This window comes from Apiospora kogelbergensis (genome assembly GCF_038363985.1).
Source record: "Apiospora kogelbergensis strain CBS 113332 chromosome Unknown utg000010l_segment0_segment0, whole genome shotgun sequence".
Lineage (NCBI taxonomy): Eukaryota > Fungi > Ascomycota > Sordariomycetes > Amphisphaeriales > Apiosporaceae > Apiospora > Apiospora kogelbergensis.
The window spans coordinates 302,829-321,076 of NW_027117427.1; the positions used below are offsets into that span (position 1 = coordinate 302,829).

General features: G+C 52.1%; 8 protein-coding genes across 8 annotated transcripts; 6 read left to right on the plus strand and 2 right to left on the minus strand.

Annotated features, from left to right (window-relative positions):
* Positions 1-459: 459 nt before the first annotated feature.
* Positions 460-1,478, plus strand: PG998_014239 (uncharacterized protein; the record flags this gene model as incomplete). The annotated part of the gene is made up of 2 exons (XM_066881055.1): positions 460-785; positions 881-1,478. 2 exons carry the CDS (start codon positions 460-462, stop codon positions 1,476-1,478), a joined length of 924 nt encoding a protein of 307 aa, XP_066723907.1.
* Positions 1,479-2,189: 711 nt separating this feature from the next.
* Positions 2,190-3,111, minus strand: PG998_014240 (uncharacterized protein; the record flags this gene model as incomplete). The annotated part of the gene is made up of 2 exons (XM_066881056.1): positions 2,190-2,612; positions 2,893-3,111. 2 exons carry the CDS (start codon positions 3,109-3,111, stop codon positions 2,190-2,192), a joined length of 642 nt encoding a protein of 213 aa, XP_066723908.1.
* Positions 3,112-3,878: 767 nt separating this feature from the next.
* On the plus strand, positions 3,879-4,436 carry PG998_014241 (restless-like transposase; the record flags this gene model as incomplete). The annotated part of the gene is made up of 1 exon (XM_066881057.1): positions 3,879-4,436. The coding sequence occupies one exon, from the start codon at positions 3,879-3,881 to the stop codon at positions 4,434-4,436; it is 558 nt and encodes a 185-aa protein (XP_066723909.1).
* Positions 4,437-5,966: 1,530 nt separating this feature from the next.
* On the plus strand, positions 5,967-7,624 carry PG998_014242 (uncharacterized protein; the record flags this gene model as incomplete). Its single annotated transcript, XM_066881058.1, has 4 exons — positions 5,967-6,077; positions 6,124-6,655; positions 6,934-7,217; positions 7,280-7,624. The coding sequence occupies 4 exons, from the start codon at positions 5,967-5,969 to the stop codon at positions 7,622-7,624; spliced, it is 1,272 nt and encodes a 423-aa protein (XP_066723910.1).
* Positions 7,625-8,805: 1,181 nt separating this feature from the next.
* On the plus strand, positions 8,806-9,921 carry PG998_014243 (FAD-linked oxidoreductase; the record flags this gene model as incomplete). Its single annotated transcript, XM_066881059.1, has 3 exons — positions 8,806-8,858; positions 9,163-9,543; positions 9,597-9,921. The coding sequence occupies 3 exons, from the start codon at positions 8,806-8,808 to the stop codon at positions 9,919-9,921; spliced, it is 759 nt and encodes a 252-aa protein (XP_066723911.1).
* Positions 9,922-11,916: 1,995 nt separating this feature from the next.
* On the plus strand, positions 11,917-12,986 carry PG998_014244 (glycosyltransferase family 20; the record flags this gene model as incomplete). Its single annotated transcript, XM_066881060.1, has 2 exons — positions 11,917-12,045; positions 12,102-12,986. The coding sequence occupies 2 exons, from the start codon at positions 11,917-11,919 to the stop codon at positions 12,984-12,986; spliced, it is 1,014 nt and encodes a 337-aa protein (XP_066723912.1).
* A 350-nt stretch (positions 12,987-13,336) lies between these two features.
* On the plus strand, positions 13,337-14,066 carry PG998_014245 (uncharacterized protein; the record flags this gene model as incomplete). The annotated part of the gene is made up of 3 exons (XM_066881061.1): positions 13,337-13,352; positions 13,397-13,584; positions 13,632-14,066. The coding sequence occupies 3 exons, from the start codon at positions 13,337-13,339 to the stop codon at positions 14,064-14,066; spliced, it is 639 nt and encodes a 212-aa protein (XP_066723913.1).
* Positions 14,067-17,407: 3,341 nt separating this feature from the next.
* On the minus strand, positions 17,408-18,129 carry PG998_014246 (uncharacterized protein; the record flags this gene model as incomplete). The annotated part of the gene is made up of 3 exons (XM_066881062.1): positions 17,408-17,480; positions 17,534-17,924; positions 17,988-18,129. 3 exons carry the CDS (start codon positions 18,127-18,129, stop codon positions 17,408-17,410), a joined length of 606 nt encoding a protein of 201 aa, XP_066723914.1.
* Between the last annotated feature and the right edge of the window lie 119 nt (positions 18,130-18,248).

Here is an 18,248-nt window from a genome sequence, read left to right on the forward strand (position 1 = left end):
TTGTGACGCGGTTCATTGAGCTGATGGATATATCGAATAGACTTTTTTACCGACAGTTCAGTGTAACGATTGGTGGCCCATGATAGGCTATTTATCACCACTCTTCGAAGCCGGATTTGCACAAGCCTGCGCTTCTGACTCGTAAGAGAAACTCGCGATTCGAGGCGGGAACACTTGGATCACCGAAATTTGTCTCAGTCAGTCGGCCATTGAGCATTTACCGCCCGTTCGTAATTCGTAACGCTTTAACCATCCTGTATTAATTTAGAGTTTCCGCGGTTTCCGCTATAGTGAGCTCATAGCTTTGATTATAAAGCAGGCAGGCTATTTAATAGTATATATATTTTACCATGTCAAGGCATTTTTATGCTTTGCAACTCGACTGAGTCGCGTTATATACCATAATCTTCCTGCCGTTGCCGCCCTCAACCTCCATTCGACTACGCACTTTATCCCGTAATGACTAAAGTAACAGCACTGGCCGGTGCCTCTACGGGTATGGGCGCTGCTATCGTTGATGCATTGGTGGAGAAAGGCGTAACGGACTTCTTCGTCCTGTCGCGGCGCCCATCCGCTGACCCCAACTCCCTTACCGTCAATTACGATAACATAGACCAACTGCAAGATGCTCTGGAGCGACATAATATCCACACCGTCATCTCCACACTGCCCATTTCCGACGACACGTCGGGCCGTGCTCAGATGAACCTGATCCAGGCCGCTGACCGTGCCAGTTTTACCCGACGTTTTATTCCCAGCGAATTCGGCATGCACTACAAAGAAACGTGAGCCTCACGTCGCCGCTTACCTAGTAGAGGGGAGCTATGACTCGAATGCTCTATAAGATGAGCCGACCATATGACTAACAGTCGTTGTATAGGAATATCGGACATCTGCCCCAGTACGCCTGGAAGCTCAAGGCGGCCAAGGCCCTTGAGGCAAGTAGTCTTGAGTACACCCTAGTTTCCATCGGACTTTTTCTGGATTATTGGTCGACCCCGCGTATTCCGACTCGCCTGACGAACGCTCCACCCATGTTTTTGGACTTGGAGAATCGCTTTGCCGCACTGCCAGGAGATGGTACCACGCCGCTGGTCCTAACGCACTCGCGCGACGCGGGACGCTTCACAGCGGCCCTGCTTGATGTCCCGCGTTGGAAAACACGATATGCCATCATTGGAATCCGTACCACCTTGATCGAGGCTGTGCGCGCCATTGAAGCGGTGTTGGGCACCCCTCTGGACGTTCATTATGACTCCCTTTCCGTCCTCCGAGAGGGGAAGGCGACTTTGACTCCAAGACTAGAAGCTATTGTGAAGGGGACTTCGATGGAGCCTTTTATGATGTCACTTGTAGCGCAGACGGGATTACTGGTGAACGCTGGCGAGATGGACCTACAAACCAGGGACAACCTAACGAAGATGTTTCCTGACATTAAGCCTCTCGGAATCCGCGATGTTGCCGAAGCTTGGCGGTAGATTGAGATATACTAAAAATATTATTGTTTACCATTAAGCAATGAGGTAGCTTGATTCTGAAAAGACAGGTAAGGGTATGAGGGGTACTCATAGTGTGAACCCCGCTCCAGAACGGGCCGAAATCAAGAAGCCATCACTTCCACGGTCGGTCGCTATACCGTGGGCCTCTTATCACTATCCAGGCTAACCCCGATCTCGATTCGGAGGAAATGAACAGGGTGAAGATGCTCAATTGACGGATCTTGCAGTGTGGTTCTGCGCAAAAGATTCTCACCTGTGGAAATTTTGCGGTGACTCGCAAGATAAATGACGAGGCTGTGTTTCCCTCGCGGAATCCCTTTGCCAACAAGAACGTTGTCAAAAATACGACAGGAAGCGTGACGGCCATCGCAATGGCCTGCGTAGTTTCTTTTTCGCTGTGCGGACAGTTCATCGGCGTAAGGCCAATCGCGGATGACGGGTGGATGTGGAAAGGATTTCAAGCACACACCACCAGATATATATACGCTAGTCGTTTTGGTCCACATCAATAATGGCAAAAGGGCCATAAGGTACTTGTACATCAACAGAGACTTCCAAGTACCACAGGAAGAGACACAGATAGCGTCTTGAGCCTGATCAACCATATTGACGAGACGGTCGACGCGTTCAGTTTCTACGGAAGCAGAAGCTTTACTCAGCTTAGACAGTTCCCACGCCTGGTTTACCGCTTCATACCCTTGTTCCTGCCTTGCCGTCGCGCAACTGTGTAACGCTACCTGGGACCATATATGGTTTGAAATGGTCAATGCCGCCGAGCTGGTCAAGGATCCGGAGGCCGTGTGCGAATAGTCCGATGCTTGCGCCGACGTTCGGGGTCACGGACCCATATGTTTCGAGCAGCACATAATCAACGTTGAGACCTTCAAACGCAAGGGCAAGCGTAAGACCGGTGATTCCACCGGCAGCAATCATGACTTGATGTTTGACTGTTGACTCAGCCATCGACGAGAAATGTAGGTATTGCGTGGAAAAAGTAAGTGTATCTTGGAAATGCTGAAGAATCTGAGTGGGGCAGTTTGAGATCGCTACCGGCGTGTTTCGGATGTGATCTGTAGGTTTCGTGCTCGACAAGCGTACAGCGTAGTGCATGTACTATTTATAACATGTAGTTCTAGGTTCGAGCACTTAATAGACGGGAAGGCGGCCTCTACATCAGCTCCGATGCGAGCCCCGATACTGAGCACAGAGGAAATTCAAGGAGCTGGTACCAAAAACGGACACTCTCAACGGATTGTGATGTTATGCCAGTAGCTCGGCTGTTCAGATCTCCGTACAAGGATGACAACCTTATTAGGCCCAGATCAGATTCGGGCCTGGGACACCTTATGACACTCTAGTACAGGGGGTTATTTCATAATAAAGTGGGCCATACCACGACATCCAGCACCGAGGTCCCAGTTTTCCTATCAGGCGCATATGAGAACTGCCAGATGGAGCCTTGGCCGTCGGCACGACATAGACCAAGGAGTTCGTCTTTCCCAGGATTGACGATATGATCCGGCGTGCCTCGGAGCTCCGCGATTGTCTGGGTATCCTCGTTATCAAATATAAGGCGTAATCCATAGAGGAGAATATCTTGAAGCGCACCCATCAACTCAGGAAATCGGCTACGCTACCTCGAATCTGCAAGGATGGGAACCTTTTGAGCGGCCAAGTCTGGAAGACGCTCCAGCACGTTCATAGCTTTCTTGGGTTTTACGAGGACGCAGTCAAAGTCCTCGAAGGTGACGGCATCACAAGAAAAAGGAAGCGCGGCTTCAGTAGCTCGTATGGCAACGTATGGGATGTGATCCAGGGATTCGAGTTCTTGTTTTTTTTAATCAAGTTTATTGTCCGTATGCAGCTATCTAGCTATGACAGACATGAAGTCGAACGTAGCCCTGATGAGGGCTTACTCCTCAACACAGAGGAGAGTATAGAAACCTTAGTGTATATGCCACAGCTCCGACGATAATGATCCTAAGTCGTTATCAGGTACATAGATTTTATGAGTACATTTGTAGCCTTAGTACGGCTTAGTCTCTTCGTTATGTGACGACAATCCTCGTCAAGTCGTTGCGTGTTTTGTGGATTTTTATGGCATCCACAGGCCACGTTATGGCTGTTATCGACTGCCATGAGCCGGGTCGGACCGCAGCAGGATTCGAACCTACTTGCATTTGTCGCCCACCAAGCTGTTCGAAAGCCGGTGTTTGACTGATGCACTGCCAGACGCTTGACCACTGCGCCATGCGGGCTCGAGTTCTTGTTGCGCCAAGCTGGAGGATGGGAAAATCGCAGCCGAGAACTTCCCGGGCTCAGAACACTTCCAAGTTTGGCATCAATAACGCGTGGATGAAGCTGGATAGTTATTACAATATGCTGGATCAGACTCCGATATATTACGCGGCGCTAACTCTGCATCCAGCTTTCCGCTGGAGGTGGTTTGAGAAGCAGTGGAAATCCCGGCCCGACTGGGTCAACAACGCCAAAAGGAAGGTCCAAGACGTATGGGATCATGAGTATCGTGACCGTGAAGATGGGTTGACGCGGGTGGTACCGGCTAAGGGTGCTCGCGAAGAGCCACCACGGAAGAGGCAACGGCTTTATCTCAACAGCTTCCAGCAATTCAGTGAGGGTGGTAGGGAGCGACCAACGTCGCAAGACTCTAGTGAGAACGATGATCCGTACGATTCCTTCGATTTTGACGAGGAGTACGACGAGTGGCAACAGACCAAGGACAAAACTGACCGTGTGTGCACCGATCCAATCGCATACTGGCACGAGAAGAGAATCCGATACCCGCGGCTCTCTCGAATGGCATTGGATTTTCTCACGGTACAGTCGATGTCGGCGGAGTGTGAACGCCTCTTTTCTGGGGCAGGACGTATGGTGACGCCCTGCAGAAACAGGTTAGATGCGCGTACGATTCGATGAGCCAAGTGTTGCGAAGTTGGCTGGCGGCAGGGCTGATTGAGGAGCTTGGCCCATTGTTCGTACCGGCAACCGGAAAGATGGAGACTCGCGAGGTCAAGGACAGCTCGGGCGAGGATACTGGTAATGCCAGTGATCAGACCAGCGAGTGGTTGTGATGTCCAGAATATAAATAGTCCTGGGCAACTCCACTCAGCATCACATTCTCGGGATAGCGTTATTATGTCCACGGTGTACAGACACTCCACGTCTTCAAATCCGTGGATCTACACTTCCACTCCATAATCCCCGTTCGTGTAATTGATTGAGTTGATCGGAACCCTGCTTGTCTCCACACCTGTTGTGCTCACTGTCATGCCGTGTCAGATTTCGGTTCATGTTGTCGGCCGTCATGCGGATGCTACGCTTTGTGTTGTCGCCGCTGCCGAGTGCGATGGATGCGTCGCTGCAGAGGACTGTACGTTGGAACAGCCGGGTACCTAGAAGGCCCTTGGCGTCAACTATATCGGCACAGCCATGACAATACCCTCCCAGCTGGCTTGTGTCGCCATGTTGTTGCTTTAGTCGATGAGACTGCGCGATTACTTCACTATTCAAGGCTATTTCATCTGGAAAGATCGTTGGTCTAAGCACAATCGACTAGCTGTAAAGGGCCCTGAGATACGGTCTATATGATACGCACGCGCCTTCGGAAAAGAAGGAAAGGTATGAAGATGGGGCCTGGCAGAACACCAGGCATCGAGCTCGGGGGAGTGAATCTCGGTACCCGTCCCTCCACCAAGACCGCGTACCGACTTGGGGTTACTTATGCACTTTCCGAACTATCAATCGGCCAATAAAGGGTATACTGGGGCATAGAAGAAACCTAATAGGTTGGTATTTTTGCCAGCTTAAGATCACGCCGTGACAGCAGTCGGTGGCTCGGGTTTCTGGCCGGACCCGACATTATTTCCGTTCCTTTGTCTCCGCAGGCAGCCACTTATGAGATGCCCCACTCGAAAAGTCACCCAACCAACGGCCAAGTGAGGGGTGGCTCTAAGCCGGGCTGTAAATATCCGTGGAACTGAGTTCATAAAACGTTGCTATAGCAAAGAAGATCAGCTATTACAAGCACCTCCCCAACAGCAGTATTCTTAACAGCCCGCCAATTAAATTTTATCCGACATGCACGGGTCGTGGCAATATGAACCCTCCTCGATCAACGTTAATTAATAAAATTTTCATAGATTCCTCAAGTCGGTACGACTACATAGTACAGTTAGTGTACTTAACATCATATCTCGTAGATACGAGGATTTACTGTCATGAAAACATGTGGATACATTAATCCGACTGTACTCGGTAACCATGGTTCCGTGAATATTTTATGTCATATACAATGCCCCATCTAGGCAAAGGATAACAAAGTAGTCACTGCACAAATATAAAGAGCGAGGCGCAACCTTGAAAACATATCTGAATTCCACGCTCGACATCATTTTCTCTACCTTTGGATATTTGAAGCACAGCAAACCATCGTTTAGTGGTTTCAAAATGCCAAAAACGTGTCACAAGCTGATTGAAGTGATGAGCACCGTGCTCCGAGGAAGGGACTTCGCTGTGTCCACTCTACAAGCAGTCGGGATAGGCTTGATAGGGGCAAGTGTACCGGCCGTCCAAAGACAGGTTACAGCACTAACTGTTCGCATAGGTTCTCGCCTACAACGCTGTTGTCATTATCTACAGGCTGTACTTCGATCCTCTCTCCAAGTTTCCGGGCCCTAAGCTTTATGCTATCTCAAACCTACCGTATCTTTTCCAAGACAAGATTTTGGGCACCTGGGTGAAGAGCACGACAAAGATCCATGCCAAATATGGGCCCATAGTCAGGATTGCACCAAATCGCTTGGCTATGGATGGATCTATAGGCTGGAAGGAGATTTTTATGCGTCGACCGAATCTACCCGAGTTTGGAAAGTCGACCGAATTCTACGGTGTCGGAAAGCTTGGCATCTTCCCAGCCGACCGAGAGGACCACCGGCGACAGCGCCGCGCGATGTCTCACGCCTTCTCTGCCGCCGCCTTGCAAGATCAAGAAGAGTATGTCAAGGGCTATGTTGATATACTAATGCAGCGCATGCAAAACTACGCTGCTGAAGGCAAGCCTGTTGATGTTACCCGGTGGTATAATTACCTGACTTTCGACATCATCGGCGAGCTGGCTTTCGGCGAGCCATTCGGGTGTTTGAAGGGGAGTGACTACCACCCACTTGTCGCAATGATCTTCGGCGGCATTAGGGCGCAGGCAAGGTACTTGTTCGTCAACAGCTTTGCCGTGTTACGCCCTTTGATCATGTTGATGATCAGCAAGGAAGATATACGGAAGCGGAATGAGACTTTCGCGTTTTCGAGGGAGAAGACGGAAAGACGGCTTGCGCTGGGAACTGATACTCGCAAGGACTTCATAACATATATATTACGGAACGATAAGGGGGAGGGATGACGCATGAAGAGACAATAGTCAATGCGAGGGCTTTCATCGTCGCCGGCAGCGAGACAACCGCCACGGCACTTTCAGGCTTTACCTTCCACATCACGCGCACGCCCGAGGCCTACCAGCGGCTCGTAGCCGAAATACGCTCGTCGTTCGCGTCGGAGGGGGAGATAAACATGAGATCGACAGGGGCGTTACCGTATCTGTATGCTTGCCTCGAGGAAACCTTGCGAATATTCCCACCAGCTTCGGAGACTCCGCCACGGATTTCCCCTGGGTGCGAGATTGCTGGAAAATTCATCCCCCAAGGCGTAAGTCCACAATGAGTCATCCCTGGAGGGTGCAGAAGCTTTACTAACTTGAAAATTCGTAGACATACATTACAGTCTATCAATGGGCCACCTATCATAACCCGACAAACTTTGCGGACCCCGAAACCTTCATTCCGGAACGCTGGCTGCCGGAAACGCACCCGCTCTACGACGCCCGCTTCGAGTCAGACAATAAAGCGGCATTCAAGCCTTTCTCGGCCGGCCCCCGGGACTGTGTCGGAAAGAACCTGGCTTACGCAGAAATGCGCCTTGTAGTGGCGCGACTCCTCTGGAACTTCGACATCTCGGCACTTCCCGGGCAAGATAGTTGGGAGTCCCGGCAGCGCATCTTCACTGTGTCCGACAAAGGTCCTCTCATGATCAAGCTCACGCCGAGCAGTATCTGATAAACGAGGTTGAGAGAAGCTGGCCTTGGAACTATCTTCTTCTTTTGTATGGCCTAGGAGTAGGTGCGAGTAAGTCAAGTTACGATACCTCTAGAGACCAATAACTCCAGGGCCAAAACCGAGAGGGTAGCTGTCATTTGCGTACATGATTCTATTCGAGGATATGTCACCACCTATCGTTGTCTTACTTCATTGCTCATTGTAAGGGTCTAGGCTGTGTGCCACCATTTAACTACTATCTCTACTATTATAAGGGTCTAGACTGAGTGCTAGAGTCTAACGTCTATTATTCCTATGAACAAGAAGATTCCTCTAGGGGAAGATGGATCCTCTTCAACTATCGTGCGAATGGCTACTGATCTGTATACATGCCTTTGCTCTTCTGTATCTTGCTCGTAGTTTCTTGTAGGTTCGATGAGGACCGTGCTGTCCATCAGTGGTTTGGACCCTGAGTCCTATTGACAGGGATTCATTCCATTACAGCTATGAACAAGAAGACTTCTCTGAATGTGAAGGATCTCCCTTAACGAAGCTAATGCACCCTCCAAGGAGGAGAAAACTCACCTACTATAGCTTTTCAATTGAAGTCAATGCATCTAGGTGGGGTGGAGGAGTGTATTGTTAAAATGCCTTGGCCTTCCTCTACCTGATGAGGGCTTACTCCTCCGAAATTGGGAGAGTACAAGTCCGAAATTACAACGCCCAGTCAGTTACCAAAACACTGAAACACAGCTTGTTCAATAGTTAGCAAAAGGGAAGCTTTGTTTCCCGTAGAACGATAACAGTCCTTCCCTTCCACGCCTGGTCGTGAAGAGGATGGCCGTCGTAAGAGGGTCCCCCATGAGTTGCCTCCGTAACTGCTGCCGCCGTCTGCTGAAGCGCCGACAGCAGAGGAGGTGAGTTGCCGTCTGTCGCATCACAGCATAGCAGCAGAAAGGGGTCGTAATGAAGTAGTAATAAAGTGCTACCTTCTAGAAGGGGATTAACAAAGGAAACAACACGTACGTATGTTGTGGCAGCGGCAGCCACCAAGCCGAGGTGGTGGGACGGAATTGGCAGGTTTACAAATTCAGTGTCTGACGGCTACTGTAGAGCGTGTAAAACAATCAGGCGACAGCCAGGCACCACATGACGAGTACGAAAGTTTCCAGGGTTCTATCCTTGGGAGACCGGGCGCCAACATGATGAACTCGAGCAGTCACTTCTCTGTCTACGCTACGGGACGAGATATGGGGTAAGTTATCCCCCCTTCTTACTTTTCTGTGGGGCTCGCTGCCAGCGCCAGCGCCAGCTACGCGTTCGACACGGTCAAAGACACGACCAGCATCCAGGTCAACAAGTGCTTCTCCGTCGACTACACCAACGCGCTTCAGCCCTTGTGCATCTCTTTCCCGAACGAGGCCAGATGTCCATCCTGTGCGGCAACACCGAGACCTTCGTAAGCCCGGCGGGCAAAACCCCAAACACTACTTCGCTAGCGTCGGCGGGGGGCCGGCACGGCAACCGCCCCTGCGGAAACCCGTTTAAGATCGTAGTAGCGTACGCGTTCAAGGTCTACCCGCAGGCGAGGTCTGGGGCGGTAGCTACACCTTCAACGCGACTGAGAAAAACGACAAGAAGCTGATGGCTGCCGTCCGCGACTTCGCCGAGGACTACCCGGATGAGAAGGCGGACACCATCCTGACGGCTGAGATCGCCATCGGGATCCTCGTTGTCTACTACAGCGGGCCCGAGTCCGCCACCGGCATCTTTAGTAACTTTACCGACAGTGTGCCCCTCGTCAAGAATCTGACAAAGCGTAGCTACGCGAAACTCCTTACGGGCAACAACTGGGCCGTGCTGCGCGGCGACTACATCGGCACTGCGACTACACTGCTGCCAAGCAAGAAGCACAGCGTCGAAATAACGGGCTCTGCGGGGTGCTCCATGTGACGGCCTAGCCGACAGCGTGTGGTTCGAGCCCCTGCCCAAGTGTCTCGCGGCCAAGGGCGGCAACATGGTCGACCTGGACGACGCCGTCGACCGCCGTCGACCACATCATCCTCGAGTACGACTACAGCTTCTGGGTCTCCTCGAATTTCGACAAGGTCGACCGCGCCGTGCAGGACACGCATAACGGCCTCGCAGGGCGGTCGCCAACCTCTAGACCGTGGGAAGCGCTGTGCTCGAACGTGTATTTGCACTTCTTCGTGAACGACGGCTACTCCACCAGGGCTACTTCCGCCGCCTCAAGTTCGAGAACACCGCCAGGGCCCGGCACGGGCGCAACAACTCAGATTCCCAGGGCTTGGGGCTAAGCAGGACTGGTGGCTTCGGATGCGAAGAAGGAAGGCATGGAGAAAGTAAGCTCGAGATTGTTTTACCCAGTAGCCAGGCATATCGAAGAAACTAATGAAAGCCCAATCGTAATCACTTTCGGATGTATTGCTTGCATGCATCACATTAGGTCTATCTCTAGCCTACCACATGCGTGTCTCACGGGACAGGACGGCAATCTATCCAATTACCTAACGTCCGTTTTAGTAGTTAGTCCAACCTCCGACATTACAGATGCACGCCTGTATATAAGTCGAATGCTTAGGAGTCCAACAAACGATAACCAGTTATATCCTTTTCGGCAACGAAAAATCATTAAAGGTTATTATAATGACGTTAAGCATCCTTCGCGACGCAGGTTCTCTCTTCACACCAGTCGCGGTGTTCATGAACCTGGTTCTGGACGACACGATGTTACAGATATAACCACTTCAACCTTGAAACTTCCCTCAGGGCAAAAGCAAGATACTTTGGTAGAGAAAAGTACGAAAGAAAGTTCGAACGATAAGCACCAATCGGCAGTACTTCCGGGTGGTGACTGCATGAGTGTCTAGAGCGGCTCTTTATAGCATGACCCGAAAACGACTGCAGTTGGCTCTGCGCAAGCAGAAAAGTCGTATTGACGCACCCCAGAATGGACGCACCCCAGAACTGGTCCAGGGCGATGCGAGACCTTGCTGCTTCGCCTCTCCAAGGGTACGAACACCCTCACGCACTCTTTCCGGTCCTTGGTCACAATGTCGCCCATGCAATTCTGCAGGCATTTAGACTGGCTCAGGAACGGGACAAGCAGTGGCGCGCCGAAACCATCCAGCGTCTAAATCGGCGAGCCAGAAGCAGCACCGAAAGGGTTGTTCACGCGCAGGGGCGGATGCGCTGCTGGAGCAGTTCGGGGTGGGGAGCAACCAATCCGGAACTTGATCCTAGCCTCGGTCGACCTCGTTCTGCCGATCTGCTTCTCGATTGGAGGACCGTAGGATGCAGAATTGCCCTGAGTCAGAATCCACGCCAAAACACGGTGGTACGTCCCACACGTAGAGTCCGGACTGACGGCAGCTGCAGATGAGCCGCTTGCTCACGAATAGGCCAGAGATCCGAAATCATATACTGTTGGCCGATTTCGGTGCAGACTCACTTTGGCCCCCGCCACGTCTGCGCTGAGTCGGATGCTGCCAACTCGACCCTCGTATGGCCATGCTTCATAGGTCGTTCTTCGTCCAGAACTTCGCCTCTGTCCATACGTGTAAGTGATGAATCAGTACTTCCCAACTGGAAATCCCAATTCCGTGCCTGACAGCCCAGCCTTCCAAATCCAGCACCGCACGAATTTGACCACATAAATACCAGTCGATTATCTTTTGTCGCCGAGATAGAGGCTGGTAGAACTCAACTGATCGTGGTTACTTACAGACAGCCAAAGTGTTAACAGTCACTTTCAAATGTTCACTGTGTGCTAAGAGCACCACACAACTGTGCGGTGCGTGGCATGCACATAGGATAGGCTATTTTAGACATAGACCACTGCCTCTCTCTAGTCATTTAAGATACGTTGTTTCTTGTTCTATCTTATTCTAGAAGACGCTGGTCGTTCCTATTAGCGAGGCGGTTCATTGATTGCAGAACTACTAGATTCAGGTTTCTTTCATTTTGTACGATTCAAGAACTAGGTTAGTTAAAGGCATTCGAAGAATCGCCCACCCTAACCACAACTGCATCCTTGCTCAATGGTCTTCCTCGAATGCCGTACATTTGGAATAGTGACAACTTCCTTCCACCTTCGGACACTCAACGCTTGCGAGACGTCAGCCACCTGGTACGGGCAACCAAGTTTCACCATCTATCTCGCGCAACCCTATTACTACTACCAAAAGCTAAACCCAGGTTACCTATCCACCTTCCTGTTTGTGCGTCCTCCTGCTATTACTCGCTCTGGGCATCATTCCAGTCTCGAAGTAACTGAAAGCCGAAGCCAAACTATGGCGGATCAAAGTACCGTACCCACCTCAAACGACAGGTCGCAGGATTCCATTAGGGAAGCAAAGCACCATACCTTCCTCGACCCTCGTGGCTGGATCGATCCGAAACCGGGCTTCCTCCCCACGAGCGTCCGTCCGTTACGAAAGTTCCTGTTACTCCCGGTATCCACCTAACTACCTATCAGCCACCAGATGAAGAGAATGGTAAAAAGGGCAGGCCTACTAAACCGGGGTACTTCACGTCTGATCCGGCCCAGCATGACGGACGGGATAGCCAGACTCTCGGTGGCTCGTCATTAGAATCACCTAGTGAGCTACCCGGTGCAGGGGTCCACTCCTCTCCCACCCAAGCTGCCAGAAGTGTAACGTCGGATCAGGAAGTGCTACAGCGTCTAAGCTTGTCATCCAAGAAACAATGTGAATCTATCAGCCAGATACAAGCTGCAGTGCCAGAACTGGCTCTTACCGGAAACATCATATCGGCCACTTCCACTTTGCCTTATGCGGTCAAATATAACCAGTCTGGGGACTGGAACTTAGGTCTAAGACGAGGCCAATTTACCCTCTTCGACGCATTACCCTATCTTCCTTCTGAAGACTCGCCATGGGAACACACTGTGGTGGGGTGGACGGGCGAGATCGAGACAAGTTACGTTTCCCTTTCGCCTCCCGATGCGCATCCGGGGATCACGGCCAATATGCCTAGCCTTAACCCGCTCTCGGCATCTGTTCCCATCGATAATAACGCGCCGCCCGCACAGTCTCTGCAGGACGGCATATCCATGTCTAGCGACCACCAAGTATCACTTGGGCAGCAGCTTTCTCATGACAAGCGGATGAAGAGCATTCCGATCTGGCTTGCGGGCGAAGAGGGAATAATGGACAATGGCATCGCCCTGAAAGACCAGAGTCGATGGAGACGGTACGCCGAGCACGAGCTCTACGCCCTTTTCCACTACAAGCAGCATGAGCCGACAGATGGAAGACTCGAGCGCATGCAATGGAGCGACTACTACATGATGAATCTCAAGTTTGCTGACAAGATCATGAACGTTTATGCATCCAGATAAGTCCCCAAAGAACGCCTATCGGCTATCTTCAAAGGGCGCTAAATAAATTCAGCAAAAGCAACTCACTGGCTGTGTCTAGTTCGAGCTATTACGCGTCTAGAATGCGCGTATCAATTATGGCTCGGGAGTGAATTGTATGAGCTCGGAAAAGATAATATAGTCGAAACAAGATACTCACACGTGGATCATGGAGGTGCTTTTTGCGAGTTCTAGTAGATTCTCTGTTCAATAACGGCTGTTTCTAAAATGTAGTCTACATCTACTACAGGCCTCCAATCCCTCCGTTCCCAAAATCGCATCCCCTAATGTAAAGCAGTTGATAAAAGTTATGACTCTGAAAATCCCGAGCCATGAGCCATGCGGCTGGTAAAGTTGTCGAAGACAAGCTGTCTTGGTGATGGAGCATTTAGACCTTGCCGTCGCCGTGAGCGGCCTTCCCGCCCTTGCCCTGGGTCCAGCTGCCGTTCTTGTGGACGTGGATCTCGCCCTTGCCGGCGCCGCTGCCGCCGGTGGGGTGGATGGTGAAGTGCTCCTCGGGGTCCTGGCTGCCGTCGTTGTGGAAGCGGTAGGTGACGTCGCCGCCGGTGCAGTCGGCCTGGTACAGGGCCTTCTGGGCCAGGTCCAGACATGTACAATTTCGACGAGACCGGCTTCATGATGGGCATAATCGGGTCAACACTCGTCGTAACACGCGCCGATCGGCGTGGGAAGGCGAAGTCGGACCAGCCTGGCAATCGGGAACGGTCAACGGCAATCGAATGCATCAATTCGCAAGGCTGCTGCATGCCGCCGTTCTTAATTGTTCAGGGCAAATATCACCTCTCGAGCTGGGCGCACGAATGCGACTTACCGCGCGATTGGGTGATCAAACCGACTCCCAACGGCTGGACCGATAATGAGACGGTGTTGGACTGGATCAAGCACTTCGATAAACATACTCAAATGCGTTCGAAGGGTCCATACCGCCTCTTGATTCTCGATGGCCACGAAAGCCATATCTCGGCTGAGTTCGAAGTCTACTGCAAGGACAACAAGATTGTTACCCTCAGTATGCCTCCCCATCCATCTCACCTACTCTAGCCTCTGGACGTAGTACTTTATTCTCCCTTGAAACGTGCCTATTCCAAGGAAATCGAGCTATGTATCAAGGCCTCGATCAGCCACATAACCAAGCTCGAGTTCTTTATAGCGTTCAAGGCCGCGCACTTGACTGTGCTCAGTCATATGGGGCGGAATGAGGTCCCCAGCCGGGCCAGGTCGTACTCTCGACTGACGATGGACGTAGCAGAACAAGAGCATGACGCTGGGTGGGGATCTTCTGATTCTGCTGTGAATCAGAGCCTCTACGCCGAAATGGCAAATAAAGCAGTGGAGGATCTCAGGCTCTTCGGCAGGCGGCGTTGGCTGCACCTCATGTCAGATTCGTGGGTAGTAGGAGCATTCGCCACCGCTCCCGGGTACCGATATTATCGCGTCCCATTGTTGGTCGTGGCGCACCTGCTGGCTCACGAGGCACTTTCAGGCCCCTCCAATTCCTACGGAGTAGTGTGCAAAAAAGTAACACTGGAAGGCCGAAACAACCATTCTGTAAAACGCTTGGAGGCGCTGGGTTGAAACGGGCAGCGGACTTGAAGACGACACAGGTTACACACGACCAAGCCGGCGACAGCAAAGCTGTTTGCTTGGCTGCGGACATGAAATGCTGATGACATGATGAGATCGAGTTGGGTGAACCTTGTCAGGGCAGCTGCTGATCCGGTTCCAGAACCCATGTTGGGCAAGATGGATTTCGATCCAGCTTCTCTTTGGCGTGTCTTGAAGAGAAGTTCTTGCGAAGCAGGAAGATTGGCGATTGGCCCTAATGGCGCGGGGTCGCGGACTAGCCCCATTAATAACGGTACGTTCTAGACCTGACCGCTAGTCCCGCTAGTGCGCCATTACTGCTCTTCCGACTCAGCGTCCCTACCGTAGGGAACAACAGAAGTCAGGACCGGAAACAGCCCGGGAGAGTCTTCGAGCTGATACAGCGGAAAGACAGTACATACTGTAAAATTCAGGTTCAGCGTCTGCATTCCAATCTAGGATGCTTGTCAAAAAGGCAGTGTGCGGTATCTGTACGGCGGACAAAGACCAAATTCTGCCCCAACACTGGCTGTACTCCAAAAACACTCGTTACGCGATGTGCAAAATACCCCACACTACCTCGTTGCCAAATAATCTCAGATTGAAATACGGACGCAGAACCTGGTTTTCACAGTACAGTATGTTACTAGATAATTCTGGTTCCATTTTGATCGTGGATAGTCGAAAATGGCATAATTGGAGACTACAGCCGGGCGGATCAGAATGGTTGTTCCGGCTCCCAGTGTCGCTTTCCTGCACACTACTTGGTGGGAATTGGAGGGACCCGAAAGTGCCTCCGGGGGAGCCGGCAAGAGCGCCTCGACCAACAATGGGCTTTCATCATTTGGAGCGGCGGCGCCATCAGCAGTTACATCATGAGGTCTACATCTGCCCTACCACAGCCTCATTCATCCTACAGTCCTATGGACAGTACAGTGCAATATTCCAGACACAGAACTTGAGCAAGATGCTTTGAACCAGATACGAAGAGTGCGCATGACCCTGCAGCACTTGGAGATCTCAACACGCTAGCACAGACGTTGTACATAGTATGGGAAGAAACCGTATGATCTGCCGTAGAATTGCCGTATAACGAAACGAAGGATTACGACCTACATTGGCGGCTGACTATTGTGACTGTGACCACTGCATGAAGCTATTGTCCAACTCATGTGCCAAAAGCGAGTGGGAGGGTAAAAGAAGCGGGTTAAGGGGGTGGCTGCTTTCGTCAGCCACAGAGCAAAGCGGCTGTGCCATGTGAGGGGTTCCCGTTCCATTGCAGGCCGAGCGCAAAGCGGCAACAGCTCTGGCGAACTTCTACCGGAGCAGCTAGGAAAGGGACGATTTTTCGTAAACGCGCCGATAACTCGCAGTATAGCGTACGCCGACGACCGACAACATAACCCCAAGTCCGAGATGGCATGGCAGCGAGCACAACAGTGCGGGGACAAGCTCCCAACTTGGTCACGGCAGCATGAAGACCAATTGCTACCAACACTACAAGGCGACCGCGCTTCCGCATAGCAAGAGAGACGACAGCATAGCGACCACGATTGCTATTTGGACGTTGCGAATGACCAGCGAACACGAAGCACGCCGGCACGCAGGGGCTCCTTATGGCCAACGAGGCTATCCAGCCCTCACGAGACCAGCGTGATAGACATTGCCACGGCCGACCTGCACGCGTCATCGCACGATAGATGCACCCCCACCGATGGTTCTCCACCCGACAGCCGAGCACCACTGCGTGATCCATAGCGTAAAGAATCGACGAGGCTACAAAAGGCCGGCGAATTGGCAGAGGCAGAGAAATGGAGCACCGACGGTCGGCATGTACGGGGCCGGTGAGGCAACACGGTTCCGCGCCAAGGGTCGTGATGTCTGCGAATGCCCCTATTCACTCCGACACTCCATTCTCAAGTTTTATACCTGATCGAAAAAGGTGTCGCCCAAGGGATCGGCGTCGGCCATGGGGACGAATCGCTCAAACAGGGCTTTCACCAGCGATAACCAGCCCATGAGCCTTTACGTTTGCGGCAGGAACCTGTACTCGATGTCAGTTACTATCTGCGCCAGAGTGAACACACGGTGACTTACAGCTGTTCGACTTTCTGTGTGCTGTTCAGTCCTGTGGTTAGACATGCACATCGTTGCGATGGCCCGGAAGGCCTACAAAGTCGTGAAACTGGTGGTATGTGGGTGTATGTAAGTCGGAGTCCTCTGCCGGTAGTAGGGCGGTGGTATACTTACTTTTCGTTGTGGCGGGCCAGCTCGGACTGGACAGACTCGAACTTGCCCAGCAACTCATTCACCTTGTCCAGCAGTTCTTGGGTGTCGCCCGAGGTTCTTCGTTCTCAGTACAACGCGCGGACTGGATGTGGAGAGACCTACGGTAACGGGGAGCTGAAAGGGCCTGGGTCGAGGTCTTGTTGGTCATCGAAGAAGTTGGGGACGTCTGGAAAGGACAGTGGTTGTTGGTTCGGAGGCTGGAGCTGCGTTGCGGAAGGAGCGACGGTCTTGGGCGCAGGCGCGGGCGCGGGGACTGGTTTCTGGTCCCGTCCGGCAGTTGCCCGGCTCCAGGATCTATTCCTGCATCTATGTCTCTTTCGCGCCTCTTTCTCTCCCTCTCTCACCCCCTTCACCTCACTTTATTCCTTGCTCCCCTCTCGTTCACTCCGTCGTTCCCTCTCTCGTTCCCTCTCTCGTTCCCTCTCTCGTTCCCTCTCTCGTTCCCTCCCTTTGTTCTTACCCTCCCTCTCCTAGCCTTCTTAGCGCGACCTCGTCTAGCCAAGTGAATTTCACGGCCACCCTTCGCAGCCCAGTACTCGTCCAAAAGCTTCGGGCAAATCTTCTTCAGCTTGGTTTCGGGCTCTATCGACGTGTTCCCTGGTGTGGCAGGGTAGCCCACCCATTGCATCTGAAACTTGAAGACCGTCTTCTTCTTTTCATGGTTCAGGATCTTGAAAACGTGGTAAATTTCGATGGGCGGATTCTTTCCCCCGTAACACAACACTTCTGTCCGGCCGCCTTGCGACTTCCAGTAATCGTAGAGGGTCTCCGCCGCGTCTCGTTGGATCTCCTCCTCGGGCTCGTACGTGGCATCCTCCTCGGGCTCGTCTACCCATTTGACCAGAATTTCGACGCTGCCATCGGCGAGGCGGCGATGCTTCAGCAGCTTATCAATCTCGGTCTCGCCTTCCCCCGCAGTGTTATCGAACTCTCGCTTCTCGAGCACATTCTGGGCCATATGGTCGGCATCGTTGTCGACGGGCATTTCTGATGCAGCGGGCGCAACGCCGTTGTTTTGTAGGAGCTCTGCGTATCACATTGTGCGTTAGTATGCGACGAGAAGAATTCGGGATACGGAATGCGACAAACTTTCACCGCCCATATCGGCGACGGGCACCTTGGACGCCTTTGCTTTATCCCCGTTGGCGTGGGGTTGCGCCGGGTTAGCTGATTTGCTTGCCAAAGCTTTGGTCGGACTAGAGTCAAGTTCTACTCCAGCTGGCTTGCCCATCGATCGACTGCGACGCTCTAGATGACAGAGAAAAGAACAAGAGTCAAGTTCATGCCAGCAGCCGGGATTGTCAGGGGCTGGGTAGTAACTTACTAATCTTACCAACCGACTGACGCGCT